Here is a 20920-nt window from a genome sequence, read left to right on the forward strand (position 1 = left end):
TTATGACTGCACAGGATTCAGTGCTGTATACGTATCGTCATCACTGTTGTTGTTGTTATGACTGCACAGGATTCAGTGCTGTATACGTATCGTCATCACTGTTGTTGTTGTTATGACTGCACAGGATTCAGTGCTGTATACGTATCGTCATCACTGTTGTTGTTGTTATGACTGCACAGGATTCAGTGCTGTATACGTATCGTCATCACTGTTGTTGTTGTTATGACTGCACAGGATTCAGTGCTGTATACGTATCGTCATCACTGTTGTTGTTGTTATTACTGCACAGGATTCAGTGCTGTATACGTATCGTCATCACTGTTGTTGTTGTTATGACTGCACAGGATTCAGTGCTGTATACGTATCGTCATCACTGTTGTTGTTGTTATGACTGCACAGGATTCAGTGCTGTATACGTATCGTCATCACTGTTGTTGTTGTTATGACTGCACAGGTGCTGCATGTGACTTTTTTTTTTAATAACCAGCTAAAAAATACAAAAATCATGCTTTTTCTGTGAAGTTTGTATCTATACCTACATGCAGTGGATTTATTTTATTTCTACCTTTGTGCTTTGTTCTTTCTTGTTCGCCTGTAAATTGGATGTTATTACCTGTGACATCTGCATCAGCAAATTAATCACTTTTGTATATGTGCAATGGTAAAGTTGTGCTTCTCTATTTTCTTTATGTCCGCTATATGTTTCTCACCTCGGTCATGTCTCTATATGTGCATAAGTATATGTGTGTGTGTGTGTGTGTGTGTGTGTGTGTGTGTGTGTATGTGTGTGTGTGTTGGGTGGAGAGAGTGTGTGCATGTGTATGGATATGAATGTATGAATGCGTTCGTTTTATTACTTTTTACGATGTTAATGATGATGGTGGTGATCATTCTTCGTTGTAGTAGCAGTGGATGTAGCAGTGTTAACAAAATTATTATTTTTTTGTCGTTATCGTTAATGTTGTTATTGTTATTGTTGTCACAAGGACAGATTGGAAGACTGGGCGATGCCTAAAATCTTTATCCTTGAGTAATAAAGTGTTTTGAATCTTGAATCTTCATTGGAGAGGAGTTGAGAATTTAGTGCTCTAGTGTGTTGTTCTCTCATGCTGCATGTTGCATCAAGTCTCCCAACCACGGACCAGGCGGAGGAGGAAACCTTTCCCAACGGCTGTGAAGGCAAAAGAGGATGACCAAAGGGCAGGGGGAGCTCTTATCCTTGGCTGGAAGTCCCCCAAGGAGACGGAGCTCCGAAAAACAAACAAACCCTGCACTTGCCGAGGCCGTCCTACACGTGACAGTATCTGCACCTGTGGGACTGTGAGCGTCGGTAGGCGAGAGAGTGGGGAAGGGACTGCACAACTCCTCCTCACTAAAAAAAAAGTCACCTGTGCTGGTCAGGTAAAGGACACACACCGACAGATAAGCCTGCCTGCATACTCATCCATCGGATCGACGGGAGACTCCATCATGTTGTACGAGTCTCTCTCTCACCTCCACTCTCTCTTGATCGTTCCCTGCGCTTGAAAGCAGCACACAGGACTATTCTATTCATTGGTAACAACCATCATTCTTTTTTGTTGATGTTTGTTTGCTGTTTTTGAAGGCCCAGAATTTAGGACGCTTTGTTTTCTTCATGTCAATGATGACAAATGATGCTGCTACTGAAAGGGTCCGTTTCGCTTTGGGATTACTTGATAAGTCTTTTGTCTCATAACATATTCCAGTATCAACCAGATTTACTGGTAAAACAGCCAAGTGGTTAAATCAATGAACTTTCCATTGAAGGGTCCTGGGTTCGAATCTCGGTGACGGCGCCTGGTGGGTAAAGGGTGGAGATTTTTCCAATCTCCCAGGTCAACATATGTGCAGATCTGCCAGTGCCTGAACCCCCTTCGTGTGTCTACACTCACAGAAGATCAAACACACATGTTAACTCACTCAGTACAGCCAGTCCTCTCTTCTCCTCTACACATACCCCTCAGATGTCCTGTGGGTGTCTCAATGACCCAACCTTTAGCTTCCATCGTCAGAATTGTGGTATTCTTTGTCAACATCCACCTCTTCAGTATAAGAGCCTTCCACTTGAAATATTTTGATGATGGTAGTTGGGGTGAAACGCTGTTAACGTTGTCTCTTTTGCCGTTCGTATGGAGAGAGTTAAAGATCCTGTAATCCATGTCAGCGTTCGGTGGGTCATGGAAACAGGAACCCCCCCCTACCCCCCCTGAAAATGGAGTATGACTGTCATCATACATGAACAGGCTCACTCCTGTACAAGAGTGAACGTAGGAATAGTGAAGCTCTTCTTCTTCTTCTTCTGCATTCACTCGTATGCACACGAGTGGGCTTTTACGTGTATGACCGTTTTTACCCTGCCATGTAGGCAGCCATACTCCATTTTCGGGGGTGTGCATGCTGGGTATGTTTTTGTTTCCATAACCCACCGAATGCTGTCATGGATTACAGGATCTTTAACGTGTGTATTTGATCTTCTGCTTGCATATACACACGAGGGGGGTTCAGGCACTAGCAGGTCTGCACATATGTTGCCCTGGGAGATCGTAAAAATCTCCACCCTTTACCCACCAGGCGCCGTCACCGTGATTCGAACCCGGGACCCTCAGATTGACAGTCCAACGCTTTAACCACTCGGCTATTGCGCCTGTCGGAATAGTGAAGGAAGAGGAAGGAGAGCCATCAGTCCGCAAGATACAGACACGTGCAGTGTCAGTCAGAAAATTTGACCAACAATCCTAAAGATGCATCTGTGAGATGCATGTCTGGTGCCACTCATGAACACAAAAGAACTCAAAATCTATTCCTGTCACATACAAGCTATTGAGAAATGGCCATCAAGGAATATCTAAAAAAAAACAAAACAACCCACAGAACACAGAAGAAGAAGAAGAGGAAAAACTCAAAATCTATTCCTGCCACAAACAAGCTATTGAGAAATGGCCATCAAGGAATACCTAAAACAACAACAACAACAACAACCACAGAACACAAAAGAAGAAGAGGAAAAACTCAAAATCTATTCCTGCCACAAACAAACTATTGAAAAATGGCCATCAAGGAATACAGAATAAACTGACCTGGCCTGCCACTGTTTAAAAAATAAATCACCCCTCCGACCCAGCCCCCTCCCTCCCACACCACCCCTCACAACTCTCTCCCCCCCCCCTAAAAAAAAATCCCAATGCATCCTCAACAACTTGCCCATTTGCAAACACAAAACTGACCCCCCCAAAAAAGTTTGAAAGATGTTTACTGGATAGTCCCTCAAATCTTCACCAGACCAGTGGACTTTTTGGAATCTTGAATAAGAACGACAACATCCCCCACAAAATGTCCATTCTTGTCCAATGGGATGATCCGTCTCATTGTAGCATCATCTCGCTTCACATCTGCTTGCAAGCTTGAGACAAGTCGACTTCCGAATCTGGGGAGGAGAAGGAAAAACAGACAATTAAACTGTGGACTGAATAATACGGTAACAAAACAAGTGGATTATCCAGTATGATATGCTTTAGCCCTCCAAAACACACAAAATAAAGACTAAAAAAGTAACTATTTGAAATGGATAGAAGAGAGGTAATAAGAAATACCAGATAAAACATAAACAAAATAAACACACACACACACACACACAGACACACACACAGAGACTTAAAATCACTTTTAAGTGAATAGACATTAAATTGAAGGACCCCCCCCCCTACACACCCACACCCTCTGACACACACACAACCCCCCCACACCCTCCCACACACCCTCACCCCCACACAACCCCCACACACTCACACCCCCACACACACTCACAACCCCCCATACACTCACACCCCCACACACACTCACAACCCCCCACACACTCACACTTCCACACACACTCACACCCCCACACACACTCACACTTCCACACACACTCACACTTCCACACACACTCACACCCCCACACACACTCACACCCCCCCACACACTCACACTTCCACACAAACTCACACCCCCACACACACTCACACTTCCACACACACTCACACTTCCACACACACTCACAACCCCACACACACTCACACACCCCCACACACTCACACCCCCACACACACTCACACTTCCACACACACTCACAACCCCACACACACTCACAACCCCACACACACTCACACACCCCCACACACTCACACCCCCACACACACTCACACTTCCACACACACTCACAACCCCACACACACTCACACAACCCTACACACCCACACATCCCCTCCCCCCACACACCCACACAACCCCACACACACTCACACACCCACACAACCCCACACACACTCACACCCCCACACACACTCACAACCCCCACCCACACACACACACTCACAACCCCACACACACCCAAACAACCCCCCACACACTCACAACCCCACACACTCACACAACCCCCCCCCCCACACACACACACACACCCAAACAACCCCCCACACCCCCACACACACTCACGCCTCCACACCCCCAGTGGGGTACCCAAATCTGGTTTCTCGGATCAAAATGATTCATTCTGAACCTTTGAACTTTGAACCCAACACACACTCACAACCCCCTCCACCCCTCCTTCCCCTTTCACCACCATCCCCCCCCCCCCTCCTTGGTCCCCCTCCCAACACACACCATGGTGGCAGTGTTACACACAGACACACACACACACAGACAGACACACACACACACAGACAGACACACACACAAACAACCCCACACCTTTCCCCCCCCCCCCCTGCCCCTCCAACCACCACCCTCTGCCCCCGTAACGCCCGCCCATCACCGCAAACAGCTCACCTTCTTGCCCATAGAACCTCCTCTCGGTGGCGGCGTCGCACAGCGGACATCCACACACCCCTACCCACCACCCCTCTCTTCCCTACCACCAATCTTCCGCTACCACCCTCTCAAATCCCCCCTCCCCCACATACATCACTCTAAACAGCTCACACTCTCGCCCATAGAACCTCCTCTTGGTGGCGGCGTCGCACAGCGGACATCCACACACCCACAACCCCCACCCCTCTCTTCCCTACCAACAATCTTCCGCTACCACCCTCTCCCCTCCCCCCTCCCCCACACACATCACTCTAAAACAGCTCACACTCTTGCCCATAGAACCTCCTCTTGGTGGCGGCGTCGCACAGCGGACATCCACACACCCACAACCACCACCCTTCTCTCCTCTACCACCAACCCTCCGCTACCACCCTCTCAAATCCCCCCTCCCCCACACACATCACTCTTAACAGCTAACATTCTCGTCGGTGGATCTTCCCCTTGGTGGCGGCGTCGCACAGCGGACACCCACACACCCACAACCCCCACCCCTCTCTCCCCTACCACCAACCCTCCTCTACCACCCTCTCACCTTCTCCCTCCCCCACACACATCACTCTAAACAGCTCACACTCTCGCCCATAGAACCTCCTCTCGGTGTCGGCGTCACACAGCGGACATCCCACACACATCACTCTAAACAGCTCACGTTCTCGTCAGTGGATCCTCCCGTTGGTGGCGGCGTCGCACAGCGGACATCCACACACCCACAACCCCCACCCCTCTCTTCCCTACCACCAATCTTCCGCTACCACCCTCTTACCTCCCCCCTCCCCCACACACATCACTCTAAACAGCTCACACTCTCGCCCATAGAACCTCCTCTTGGTGGCGGCGTCGCACAGCGGACATCCACACACCCACAACCCACACCCCTCTCTTCCCTACCACCAACCCTCCGCTACCACCCTCTCCCCTCCCCCACCACATACGCATCACTCTAAACAGCTCACCTCCGCTACCACCCTCACACCTCTCCCCTCCCCCCCCACACACACATCACTCTAAACAGCTCACCTCCGCTACCACCCTCACACCTCTCCCCTCCCCCCCCCCCCACACATCACTCTAAACAGCTCACCTCTGCTACCACCCTCTCAAATCCCCCCTCCCCCACACACATCACTCTAAACAGCTCACCTCTGCTACCACCCTCTCAAATCCCCCCTCCCCCCACACACATCACTCTAAACAGCTCACCTCCGCTACCACCCTCTCAAATCCTCCCTCCCCCCCACACACATCACTCTAAACAGCTCACCTTCTCGTCGGTGGATCCTTCTCTCGATGGCGGTGTCGCACAGCGGACACTCGCTGATGCGGAGGCAGCAGTTGCGGCACAGCGTCTTGTGGCCGCAGGGCAGGAGGGTGATGTCCGACATCCGCGAGCACCCGGCGCCCCCGCAGGGCAGCGTCATGCCCTCCAGGAAGGTCCTCAGCCCTCCTCCCGAGATCTCCACCCTGCTCCTCCCTCCGCTGCCTCCTCTGAGTGTTGTGCCTCCTCCTCCTCCTCCGCACCTCTTGACAACTTGAGGGCTGGTGGAGGGAAATAATGTATTTGTATTTCATTTCATCACAACAGATTTCTCTGTGTGAAATTTCGGGCCGCTCTCCCCAGAGAGAGCGCATCGCTACACTCCAGCGCCACCCATTTTTTTGTACTTTTTCCTGCGTGCACTTTTATTTGTTTTTCCCATTGAAATGGGTTTTTCTACAGAATTTTGCCAGGAACATCCCTTTTGTTGCTGTGGGTTCTTTTACGTGTGCTAAGTGCATGCTGCACACAGGACCTCGGTTTATTGTCTCATCCGAATGACTAGCGTCCAGACCACCACTTAAGGTCTAGTGGAGGGAGAGAAAATATTGGCGGCTGAGCCATGATTCGAACCAGCGCGCTCTGATTCTCTCGCTTCCTAGGCGGACGCGTTACCTCTAGGCCATCACTCCACCTGTGTGGGTAAAGATCTGTGTTGGGAAATTATCTACACTTACACACACACACACACACACATGAAGTATCATGTAAATCAAAGGGACAAATGGAGCACAGTCAAAGTGCTTCTGTGCAAGCCATGTTTGTTCCACCAAGCAGGGATCAGCAAGAGTTGTTCCCCTTTGCTCGTTGTCCATGCACAAAGCACAGCTAAAGCATATATGATACTACAACACACACACACACACACAATCACACATACACACACACGCAAGCACACGCATACACACAAGCAAGCACAACGACATCAAAAACAAAAATTCACTGAGAATAACAATTATAATGCTTCATGTGTCAATAGGAGGAAGAGTCCCCCCCCCCCCACCCCTGCCCCTCCAACGCACACACACACACCCTCCACTGACTTCTCTTTCATAAACTGCTTCACTGCAGATTCCACGCCCGAATAGCGACAGGTATCCAAGGGGTCAGAACCCTTCTTGTTCCTGGCGTCAGGGTAGGCTCCCTTGCTGATCAGCATGCAAGCCATGCGGATGCGACTCCTCAGTTCCAGCTGCCCTCTCATTGTCTGCAAACGACAGAGAATTATATACCTATATATATATATATATATATATATATATAGTCAGTCGTGTCCGACTATGACCATCAGAACAGCAGAGGAGGCAACTGCTGTTCCGACTATTTGGGCTAGAATTTGATTACTGTGGAGAGTGTCTTGCCCAAGTTACATCCCCACTCTCTCGGCCAAGAGGGTTTTACGACAGTCGGCGTTGGGATGGTTCCCAAAAGGCCAACTAGCCCCCAAGGCTGCAGCACTAAGAGCCAGTGCAATTTTGCCTCCTAGTTTGAGAGGATAAAAATACCACTACTACTGCTACTGCTGCTGCTGCTGCTAACAATATAGATGATAATGATAACAAAAAAAACAAAAATTCACTGAGAATAATAATTATGATGCTTCATGTGTCAATAGGAAGAAGGCAAAGAAGAGGAAGAACAACAACAACAAAAATGATGATGATGATGGTGATGAGGATGATGATGATGATGATGATGAGGAGGAGGAGGAGGAGGAGGAGGAGGAGGAGATCATTAATACAAGAGTTCACAGAGAATGGTGATGATGATGGTAATAATAATATGATATGATGATCAATATGCTTATCTACTGAGTGTATGGCCTTACAGTTTAGGAGCAAACACACCCATTCAAATCACTATTTCGTGCAATCTGTTCGTACCTCCCTCTCCAACTACTCCCCATGCCCCGCACACAAATATAGAAACGTCTTGATCTTGTTACATTAATGTACAGGAAATTACAAATAATCTTGGCAGATAAATATTACTGAAAAAAAACCAACAACACACACAAAACCGACAAGAAAAACTGACACTTTAATATCAAAGTTTAGTTGAATGTCTGGATGTCAATTCTATGACAATGTTTAGTCACAGTATGACTATCATTTTTTTTTTGGTCTACCCTATAACTGTAATTATAGCATGTGTGTGTGTGTGTGTGTGTGTGTGTGTGTTTAATGTACTATGCTAAGTAAAAGCCACAACTTGTTCTTCTTTTCCCTCAACTCTAGGAAGAGTCACTGGGGCCCCCACACAGAATAACTGGTCACCAGGTTCCTCCAGGTCTGATGGAGATTTTTGTATTTTTTGTATTTCTTTTTATCACAACACATTTCTCTGTGTGAAATTCGGGCTGCTCTCCCCAGGGAGAACGCGTCGCTATATTACAGCGCCACCCATTTTTTTTGGTATATTTTCCAGCGTGCAGTTTTATTTGTTTTTTTTTATCGCAGTGGATTTTTCTACAGAATTTTGCCAGGAACAACCCTTTTGTTGCCGAGGGTTCTTTTACATGCACTAAGTGTGTGCTGCACACGGGACCGCGGTTTATCGTCTCATCCAAATGACTAGCGTCCAGACCACCACTCAAGGTCTAGTGGAGGGGGAGAAAATATCGGCGGCTGAGCTGTGATTTGAACCAGCGCGCTCAGATTCTCTCACTTCCTAGGCGGACGCGTTACCTCTAGGCCATCACTCCACTGATTATGTGTCAAAGACTGGGTCTGTGCAAACTGGTTCTGCTGTCCATTCTGCATTGTTGTCAGTTCATTGCTGTAGTTGTAGTTGTTTTCTGTCTTCCCCACAACACAACAGAAGAATAGTTAAATCGGACACGGCGGGCGCAACAGCCGAGTGGTTAAAGCGTTGGGCTTTCTTCTTCTTCTGCGTTCGTGGGCTGCAACTCCCACGTTCACTCGTATGCACACGAGTGGGCTTTTACGTGTATGACTGTTTTTACCCCGCCGTGTAGGCAGCCATACTCCGCTTTCAGGGGCGTGCATGCTGGGTATGTTCTTGTTTCCATAACCCACCGAACGCTGACATGGATTACAGGATCTTTAACGTGCGTATCTGATCTTCTGCTTGCGTATACACACGAAGAGGTTTAAGGCACTAGCAGGTCTGCACACATGTTGACCTGGGAGATCGGAAAAATCTCCACCCTTTACCCACCAGGCTCCGTTACCGTGATTCGAACCCGGGATCCTCAGATTGAAGGTCCAACGCTTTAACCACTCGGCTTTTGCGCCCGTCGTTGGGCTTTCAATCTGAGGATCCTGGGTTCGAATCTTGGTAACGCGCCTGGTGGGTAAAGGGCGAAGATTTTTTTCCACCAATCTCCCAGGTCAACACATGTGCAGACCTGCTTGTGCCTGAACCCCCTTTGTGTGTATACGCAAGCAGAAGATCAAATACGCATGTTAAAGATCCTGTTAGGAATCCATGTCAGCATTCCGTGGGTTATGGAAACAAGGACATACCCAGCATGTGCACTTTGGAAAACGGAGTATGGCTGCCTACATGGCCAGGTTAAAAACGGTCATACACGTAAATGCCCACTTGTGTAATATATGGAGTGAACGTGGGGGAGTTGCAGCCCATGAACGAAGAAGAAGAAGAAAGATGACAGAGCCCGTCAGTCAAGCAGGTGTAAAGGGAAGCTGGTTACATCAGGGTTATCCACCCTGGCCCCAATAGCCAGGTGAAGAGGGGTGTCTCCGTCACTGTCCTTCACGTTGACGGCCGCACCTGTTCGATCCACACACATACACACACACATCCACACAAGCATCCACACACACACGCATCCACAAGCATCCACACACACACGCATCCACACACATCCACGCACACACACACACATCCATGCAAGCATCCACACACACACACATCCACACACACACGCATCCACACACACACATCCACACGCACACATCCACACACAATTTAAAAGAATGTCAATTCACCTGTTGTACAAGTAAACAAGCAATGAACTCTCAAGTGCATGACTACCAATTTATATATATATATATATATATGATGCAGCAACCGTAAACCTAGATAAAGTCAGAATTTATCATTTTTTACATTTGTGCATTTTCACAAAATTAAAAAATCACAGACTAACATACAAAAAAACAGAACTGATCTATATAACATAGCTTTTTCCCTGGAATTTTTTCAAAGTTGGGGTGCCCGAAAAGAACCAATAGAGAAACTGGCTCATAAAAAAAAAATCATAGATACATTTACCTGTTTATAACTTTAGAACGAGAATTATCATGAACATGTATGTGGTGTCAAAAGATTCAGATGTATGCAAACTCTAAATTTCTAGATGAAAAAAGCACAGGAAATTTAATATTTTCTCTCTGTACTAAAAAAACCATCAAGAATGGCGAGTGGAGGAGTGATGTCATGCCACGAGAGAGCAGATTCAGCGGCAACAGTGAATGTTCAAATGAGATACAGAGGCTGCATCTGAGTTTGAACAAAAAAAGCCTTTGGTGTCAGTACGAGGGGGACTGTCTAAATGCCGCAAACCATCCAAACAGAGAGACAGGACAGTTGCACGTTAACCCTTTGACTTCCGAAACTACTTGTGATTCTTTGCAAAATAATCACCAATATCTATGAAAAAGAAACAAAAAAATAAAACAAAAAAAAAACCCCACAAAAATTAAAATCATGCTCAAAAGCATGTAAAAATGTTTGCTTGAAGGAAAATGAATGGAAAATATGATTATCATAAATTCAATGTTGATAGGAGGAGATAACTCCCAATCAGGGGAAGATAACTCGGATTTTTAGAAATAAAATACGTACAATATTTTGAAGAGAAGAAAATTCAAGTGTGTTTATTCCATGATGGAAATAGTGCTAAAATATTAGCAAATGTATTAGACACAATAAGCAAGTGCAGTTATGTTATTTCCCACACTATCATGTTGTTTTAAACATCACTTTTCATGACCACTCACACACACACCCACACACATCCTCCCACCCAAACACCCACAAACATTATCACACAATCTTGCAACACAAAAACTCACTGTTAACAATATTTCAGCTTGAAGATTTCATCTGGAGGGTTTCACTGTAGATGATAACCCCAAACTGAAGGTTTCGATCTAAAATATATGTTTTTTTTCTATACCCACTTCTGACACGACCCTGTCCCTTCCTGTTGATGTACCATGTAGCATGTAATCATCATCAAAATAACCAGAATCACTTCAGCTGATCAACAGCAACATTACTTTCGTTGTCTATCACGTTTTTGTAGTTGCTATTGTCGACGTTGTGCGGAAAATCAAACAAAATTCCAGCCACCTCCTCTGTACTGTACAGTCTGGCAGCCATGTTGACACTCTCAACAGCTTTTTGATTTATGAAACGCAAAAAAAAACTGCACCAAAATCGAGCCAAAACTTGCCGAGAAATTGCTTCAAACACTCAACAAGGCAGTCGCCATTTGCAAGGGAGGTCAGCGTGTGCAAAGGAGTGGCTGGACACCTGATGATGCAGTTACCCCTAAACTGCGGATATATCGCTGGTCGGAAGTGAAAGGCTAAAGACCACGGCTACACACCCAGGTCCAGTAGAACCTCCATGGATTGGATGTGTCCCTTCCAACAGGCCATCAGGAGGGGAGTCAGGCCGTTGTGGCCTCTCTTGTCCACCTCCGCACTGCCCTGGGACACACACACACACATGTATATACATACAGGCGCACACACACACACACACATATATATACATACATGCGCACACACACACACATGTATATACATACATGTGCACACACACACACACACACACACACATGTATACACTCACATGTATACACACACACACACACACACACGTACACACATGTATACACTCACACGCACACACATGCATGCACAGATACATACACAAACCCGCACACACACACATGCACACACACACGCGCGCGCACACACACACACACACACACATGCAAGCAAAGACACATGTACACACGCATCCACACACACACACACACACACCAGAAAACCAGAGCACTGCCTTCCCGAGTCTGCCTTGCCTGGCTGCAGCTCTCTTCTGCTAATACCTTCAACCTGTCTTCACCTTCTCTAACACCACCTCACCACCCCGTCACATGCCCTTAGTACAAAATATTGCAAAAACATACAGTGTTTATGTGGAAAAGAAGTAAAAGTCTACCACATTCTTGTCAAGTGTCCCAGAATAAGCCAACTCGTCTGTAAAAAGCGCAATGACCAGTTTCCACAGAACACGTATTTGTCTGTAGAAAGATGTTTTGAATAATTATCTATTACTCCGACAATTTTCTGAATGTTTGAATCAAAGTCCAGTTGGTATCTACCTTTGATTGATTATGTTTTTGTTATAATAGGCATGCTTTATCGTGTTATAGGAATGTTTGAGATAGTTATACTTTACCATCAGTCTGTTCAATCTTTCGCAGCTCTCTCTTTTAACCTGTGACGCTTTTTTAGGTTTCCTTCCCTGTCTGTGTCATCCCACCATCTCTTTCCATCACCCCCAACCCGCATGTGCACGCATACACATACTACATCCCCCCCCGTCTAATATCACTCAACAGTGAAAGACGTTAAATTAAAGAAAGAAACACACACACACACATCACAAAGACTGCATGGCAGCTAAACCCCCCCCTCCCCGAAAATCATGGGATCTACCCACAACAGGGTGACTGACCACTTTGACCAGCAGTTTGATGCAGTCCACATGGTCATTGTTGGCAGCGATGTGCAAAGCCGAGTACTGACCGTCCAGCAGTTTGTCCACTTGGCCCGAGTCTCGCTGCAAGATGCGCTCCGTGGCACTGCACACACACACACAGGCAGAACAGAATAGACTGGATGTGCCGTTCAGCTCTTCGCCTGGTCATTGCTCTAACGACAAAGTCTCATTAAAACGGTTTTCACATTCCTACATAATGGAGTCTCCCATCGGACCGACGGATGAGTAGGCAGGCAGGCTTATCTGTCGGTGTGTGTCCTCACATGGGAGAAGAGGCCGATTCTGGATGCACAGCACTTCCCACAGGTGTTGCAAGGGAAAACTGTCTGACCAGCACAGGTGACTTTTTTTTTTTTTAGTGAAGAGGAGTTGTGCAGTCCCTTCCCCACTCTCTCGCCTACCGACGCTCACAGTCCCACAGGTGCAGATACTGCCACGTGTAGGACAGCCTCGGCAGGTGCAGGTTTTTTTCTTTGGAGTTCCGTCTCCTAGGAGGACTTCCAGCCAAGGATAAGAGCTCCCCCTGCCCTTTGGTCATCCTCTTCCGCCTTCACAGCTGTTGGGAAAGGTTTCCTCCTCCGCCTGTTCCATCGTTGGGAGACTTTACATGCGGCAGATAGTACTGGGTTACAAGGTACCAGTAGCAAGGGTTATGCCCCTGACCTGACTTTTAACACAGCATTTACATAGGCATTTATAAACCACACAAAAAAGGGAGCTAATTTCTACAGTATTTCCGGATATATAACTGGGAGGAAAAACAGGAAATGTTCTGCGGTTTTTATTTTCCCTGCATCAATATGGGACTGAAGCCTGCTGAGACTGTTGTATTTCTGGATGCAGTCACTCGTAATTCGGCGGAAAAACAGTATATTTTCTGCATTTTTCCCCCGCCATCGATACGGCAAGGAAACCTGCTGTGTAAACTCCACAGGACTGAATGGGTTAATAAAGTCACTGGGTTAACCTGACGGTGTGAGACAGAATGGGTTAATAAAGTCACTGGGTTAACCTGATGGTGTGAGAAAGAATGGGTTAATAAAGTCACTGAATGGGTTAATAAAGTCACTGGGTTAACCTGACGGTGTGAGACAGAATGGGTTAATAAAGTCACTGGGTTAACCTGACGGTGTGAGACAGAATGGGTTAATAAGGCCACTGGGTTAACCTGATGGTGGGAGACAGAATGGGTTAATAAAGTCACTGGGTTAACCTGACGGTGTGAGACAGAATGGGTTAATAAAGTCACTGGGTTAACCTGACGGTGTGAGACAGAATGGGTTAATAAAGTCACTGGGTTAACCTGACGGTGTGAGACAGAATGAGTTAATAAAGTCACTGTGTCTATCATTTGTTCTGGCATAGAAATTTCTTTCTTCAGTTCTGGTTTTTACCTGGATTCACCCCTCACGATGGGAACTCACGTGAACCACCTGTGTAAAGTATTTTACTTTCAGCTTTGTAAGATAAGTAAAATCTGCCCCTTCCTGTCTGTTGATGCCGCCAACAAACTTGCTGCTGTCTCCAGTTTATTGCAATTCTCTCTTTGCTGGCCTTCCCAGTGATAAACTCTACAAGCTCCTGAAAATACAGAATAGTGCAGCTCAACTCATCCTTAAAAAGTCGAGGAGAGAGTGCTACTGCTCTCCTGCAGACACTTCATTGGTTGCCTGTTCAAGCCAGAATTGAATATAAAGTTGCCTGTCTATTCTTTCAGTGTCTGAATTGTGATACCACACCCTCATATCTTTCTGAGCTTGTTAACCCATACTTGCCAAACAGAACGTTGAGATCTCTTGATTCCTCCCAGCTAACTGTTCCCCGATACTTCCTTAACTCCTGTGGAAAGAGGTCATTTTCCGTCTTCGGCCCAACAACTTGGAATTCTCTGCCTACTGCTCTCAGACAAACAACTCATCTATCTACCTTTAAAACAAATCTTAAAACTTATCTCTTTAAAAAAAACCCAACAAACTTGTCATAACTCAAATCTATGGCATGCAAATTACAATTATGCTCCTTTTTACAAGTATGTATTTTAAGTGAAAATTGTTATCTCAGCCATTTAATTATGTTTGTGTGTGTGAGTGCGTGTGTTGGAGTGTAACAGTTGTAGTATTGAGAATATGTTACTTTGTGGGTTTTGTGCATTGTGTTTTATCATCTTAATGATTCTGTTTTATGTTTCAACGACTTTTTAAGTGCTTTCTTGTTTCACTTTAGGTACTGGAATATAAAGCGCTTAGAGCCTGCTTAAGCTTGAATGATAGCGCTTTTTAAAAATAAAATATCATCAAAATATCATTATCATTACTGTATTAATGTGATCATGTGGGACAGAACGGGTTAATAAAGTCACTGAACATGTGAGACAGAACGGGTTAATAAAGTCACTGAGCGTGTGGGACAGAACAGGTTAATAAAGTCACTGAGCGTGTGGGACAGAACGGGTTAATAAAGTCACTGAGCATGTGGGACAGAATGGGTTAATAAAGTCACTGAGCATGTGGGACAGAATGGGTTAATAAAGTCACTGAGCGTGTGGGACAGAACGGGTTAACAAAGTCACTGAGCATGTGGGACAGAATGGGTTAATAAAGTCACTGAGCGTGAGAGACAGAATGGGTTAATAAAGTCACTGAGCATGTGGGACAGAATGGGTTAATAAAGTCACTGAGCATGTGGGACAGAACGGGTTAATAAACTCACTGAGCGTGTGGGACAGAATGGGTTAATAAAGTCAGTGAGCATGTGGGACAGAACGGGTAACACAGGACTCACTGAGCGTGTGAGACAGAACGGGTTAATAATGTCACTGAGCGTGTGGGACAGAACGGGTTAATAAAGTCACTCAGCGTGTGAGACAGAACAGGTTAATAAATTCACTGAGCATGTGGGACAGAACGGGTTAATAAAGTCACTGAGCATGTGGGACAGAACGGGTTAATAAAGTCACTGAGCGTGTGGGACAGAACGGGTTAATAAAGTCACTGAGCGTGTGGGACAGAACGGGTTAATAAAGTCACTGAGCATGTGGGACAGAATGGGTTAATAAAGTCACTGAGCATGTGGGACAGAATGGGTTAATAAAGTCACTGAGCGTGTGGGACAGAACGGGTTAACAAAGTCACTGAGCATGTGGGACAGAATGGGTTAATAAAGTCACTGAGCGTGAGAGACAGAATGGGTTAATAAAGTCACTGAGCATGTGGGACAGAATGGGTTAATAAAGTCACTGAGCATGTGGGACAGAACGGGTTAATAAACTCACTGAGCGTGTGGGACAGAATGGGTTAACAAAGTCACTGAGCATGTGGGACAGAACGGGTTAACAAAGTCACTGAGCATGTGGGACAGAACGGGTTAACAAAGTCACTGAGCATGTGAGACAGAACGGGTTAATAAAGTCACTCAGCGTGTGAGACAGAACAGGTTAATAAAGTCACTGAGCATGTGAGACAGAACAGGTTAATAAAGTCACTGAGCATGTGGGACAGAACGGGTTAATAAAGTCACTGAGCGTGTGGGACAGAACGGGTTAATAAAGTCACTGAGCATGTGGGACAGAACGGGTTAATAAAGTCACTGAGCGTGTGGGACAGAACGGGTTAATAAAGTCACTGAGCGTGTGGGACAGAATGGGTTAACAAAGTCACTAAGCATGTGGGACAGAACGGGTTACGCAGGACTCACTGGAGGAAGGTGGCAGAATGGTTAAGACACACAGCTGCCAATATAGACAGTCCGTGAGGGTCAAGGTTCGAATCCCGCTCTCGCCCTTTCTCCCAAGTTTGACTGGAAAATCAAACTGAGCGTCTAGTCTTTCGGATGAGACGATAAACCGAGGTCCCGTGTGCAGCACGCACTAAGCGCACTGAAAAAGAACCCATGGCAACGAGAGTGTTGTCCTCTGGCAAAATTACGTAAAAAAGAAATCCACTTTCATAGGTACACAAACATGTAAGCATGCACTCAAGGCCTGACTAAGCTCGTTGGGTTATGCTGCTGGTCAGGCATCTGCTCAACAGATGCAGTGTAGCGTGTATGGATTTGTCCGAACGCGGTGACGCCTCCTTGAGAAAGTTTCAGTTTCAGTTTCAGTAGCTCAAGGAGGCGTCACTGCCTTCGGACAAATCCATATACGCTACACCACATCTGCCAAGCAGATGCCTGACCAGCAGCGTAACCCAACGCACTTAGCCAGGCCTTGAGAAAAAAAAAGAAAAAAAAGAAAAAGATAAGCGTACATAAATAAATAAATAATAATTATGATATAAAAAAAAAGAAGGTAGTAGTAATGAAAATAATAATAAAACAATGATAATAATAATAAATAAATAATTAAATAAACAAGACAACAATGATGATAAATAAGCAAATAAATGTAAGACATGAAGACACACATTCACACATACACCCACACATGCATAACAGATATGCACCAAACACGCAGTTTCACAGATATGAAAGCACAGTCAAATACATATGAACGTACATGAGCTCCAACACACACACACACACACACACACACACACACACATTGCCCTGCACCTCCTCTACCCCCCTACTCCACACACTCATTTCTAGTCTATGTATCGCAGCTTCCACGGCACACACACACACACACACACACACACAAACACGCACACACTTGAGAAAGTGAAAGTGAAAGTGAAAGTGAAACAGGACTGACTGAGCATTTCCCTTCAGTGCGGCCTGGTGCAGAGTGTTGAAGCCTTTCTTGTTCTGGGCCTGAACGTCGATGGTCTTGGCGCGGAGCAACATGTCGACGGCGTCAGCGTTGTCACGGTCGATGGCGTCGTGGAGAGGGGTGTCTCCGTACTGGTCCTGGACACACACACACACACACACACACACACACACACACACACAGAGACACAGACATACATATTTGTTCGTTCTTTAGTTTGTCTTTTCACTGTAAGTGATATCAGACGAGGGTAGGAAAAACATCGAGTGGGAGGAGAGGGAGGGGTGGTGGGGGAATTACTGTGTGAGTAAGTGAAAGTGTGTGTGTGTGTGTGTGTGTGTGTGTGTGTGTGTGTGTGTGTGTGTGTGTGTGTGTTAAATATAGAAAATGATTGATTTAAGTTTTGTTAAAAAAAACCCATAACAAAACCAAACAAAAAAACAACACAATATAACATATTTCTAATGAAAAACTAACAACTATAACAACGAACCCAACTGGACTGTTTAACAAGGAGTTGAAAAAGTCATACATTAGCAATGGACTGCTGAAGATCGTCAACACTGAAGATGATTTCAGTTCAGGGATTTGAGACTTTAACAGATAGCAAGTTGGTATATGCACATGCACACACAGTCGTGTCCCCACTATGACCATCACAACAGCAGAGGAGGTAACTGCTGTCCTGGCTATTTGGGCTAGAATTGGATCATAGTGGAGAGTGCCTTGCCCCAAGTTACATCCCCACTCTCTCGGCCAAGAGGGTTTTAGGACAGTCAGTGTTGGGATGGTTCCCAAAGGCCAACTAGCACCCAAGGTTGTAGCACTAAGAAACACACACACACACACACACACACACACACACACACACACAAAAATACACAGACACACATACACACACAAAAACACACAGACAGACACACACACACACACACACGGACAAACACATACACACCCAAATATACATAGACAGACAGACAGACAGACACACACACACACACACACACAAACACACTCAAATATACAAACACCCGCACACACAAAAACAAACACACAGATGCACACACACAGATACACAGACTCACATGCACACACAAAAACAGACAGACAGACACACACACACAAACACATATACACAAGCACAAACACACACGTACACACACACACATTCACACTGATACACAAACACACACACAGATACAGACACACACACATGCACACACACACACACACACACAAATGCACACACACACACACACGCACACGTCAATCAACCTGTGACCCCTTTTAGGGCATGGTGGATTTCAGAAAACAACATTATCAGAAACACAACTCAAATGATGTGTGAACTTATAAATATATTTTATTTCAGCAGATTTGGACTCAGTGGATGCCGTTCAACCAGCCTGTGAAGCTTGTAGTTCTGTGCCCTCAGCTGAAGAAACCGGACTTCAGTGAAAATTGACTGCATTTTAATTACAACTTCTAAAGACATGCAAAGGCTACTGTTGCTTTTATCTTCATATTTTTTACAGCTTTTGGTAGTTACTTAAGTTTATTCATGGACGGTCTACAAACGCCACGCCAAAAAGCTGAACCACTTCCACACCACCAGCCTCAGAAAACTTCTCGGCATAAAGTGGCAAGAGAAGATCCCTGACACAGAGGTGCTCACTCGTGCAAACTTGTCCAGCATCTACATTATCTTGATGCAGGCCCAGCTGCGATGGGCAGGCCATGTAGTTCGCATGCCAGACCACCAGCTCCCCAAGAAACTGCTGTACGGCGAACTCCAACATGGCAAGCGCTCCCATGGAGGCCAAAAGAAGCGCTTCAAAGACACTCTGAAAGCTTCTCTGAAGGCCTTCAACATCAGCCATGACACATGGGAGCTGAATGCAATGGACAGACCAAAGTGGCGTTCAGCTGTCCACAAAGGCACCAAATCCTGTGAGGCCAACAGAATCGCTGCAGCAGAGCAACGCAGACAGGCCAGGAAAAGCAGCGCCAGCAAGTCCCCGACAGCCGCCACCATCCCCTGCCCACACTGCGTCAGAACCTTCCAGGCGCGGATTGGCCTGACCAGTCATCTGTGCACCCACAGAGCCCAACCCACCCACCCCCAGGATGACTAGATGGTCCTCGTCGATCCCGACGGATGAACCACACAAGTTTATTTTACAAGGAGTGGATGCCAGGACACCAAGAGAGACTACAAAATACAGAATACTTCATCATCTCAACAAGAGAAATTCATATGTGGTGTAAAACAGAAGAACAACACAGCCATTCAACATCTATATAGATAAACCATATTAAGATGTGAACCTAGGGCAAACCGTCACTACAATCAACAATCACAGCAGACAACAACAACAAAAACCCTTAAAAAGTAATTTAGAGCAAACCATACATACACTATCACAGCCATACACACATGCAGTAATAATCACAGTTAAAGGATAGACATTACAGTATACTAAAAGTTGACATAGGCATATATAATAGCAGTGTGCAATTTAGAGTATTTTGAGTTAGGATGTCATATTCCACACATATACACGCTGGCATTAATTCCAGTCATACATAATTTTCTTATCTATCTATCTATCTATCTATATATATATATATTTGTTGTTGTTGTTTCTGCTTGCAAGCGTATCCGTTTCCCAACAAAAGTGAGATTTTTTTCTCAAGAATTTTGCCAGGGACAATCCTCTCCTTGCTGTGGGTTCTTTTATGCGCGCTAAGTGCATGTACGCTGCTCGCACGTGGCACCTTGGTTCATCGCCTCATCCGAAGGACTAGCGTCCAGACCACCCCTAAAGGTCTAGTAGGGAGGAAATACTGGGGATTCGATCCCATGCACCGAGATTCTCTCGTTACCACTAGGTCGCCACACGCTACAGCTGAGTGGACCAGCAATTCAATATTAATAATAATAATAATGATAATAATAATAATAATACATAGTTTTTCTATGGCGCGATACCCAGTACCAATGCTGCTTAAAGCGCCTTACATCATAGTTGACTATAAACATGCCTTAAAAAAAACCCAACATATCAACCGCTACCTGACAATGGAAAACATCCAGTGTGTTCATATGAATGCAAAAGCACACTAAAGATTATAAAAGCTATGAAATAAATATGGCTTAGATTAAAACAAAATGCATTCCACAGAACACCCCCCCCACACACACACAGACATGCACACGCACACACACACACACACAC

At 45.7% G+C, this 20920-nt stretch overlaps 1 protein-coding gene across 1 annotated transcript in view; it reads right to left on the reverse strand.

Moving 5' to 3' along the window:
• Positions 1-3176: 3176 nt before the first annotated feature.
• Positions 3177-20920, reverse strand: part of LOC143301836 (E3 ubiquitin-protein ligase MIB2-like) — a 55093-nt gene continuing 37349 nt past the window's right edge. The window contains exons 13-19 of the mRNA XM_076616253.1: positions 17664-17818; positions 12926-13052; positions 11787-11889; positions 9861-9940; positions 7228-7391; positions 6131-6405; positions 3177-3445 (exon numbers count right to left, since the gene is read on the reverse strand). Of these exons, the coding sequence (XP_076472368.1) occupies positions 3405-3445; positions 6131-6405; positions 7228-7391; positions 9861-9940; positions 11787-11889; positions 12926-13052; positions 17664-17818 (945 nt within the window). The 3' untranslated portion in view covers positions 3177-3404. The remainder of the gene's footprint in view (positions 3446-6130; positions 6406-7227; positions 7392-9860; positions 9941-11786; positions 11890-12925; positions 13053-17663; positions 17819-20920) is intronic.

Source organism: Babylonia areolata, chromosome 28, assembly GCF_041734735.1.
Source record: "Babylonia areolata isolate BAREFJ2019XMU chromosome 28, ASM4173473v1, whole genome shotgun sequence".
Lineage (NCBI taxonomy): Eukaryota > Metazoa > Mollusca > Gastropoda > Neogastropoda > Buccinidae > Babylonia > Babylonia areolata.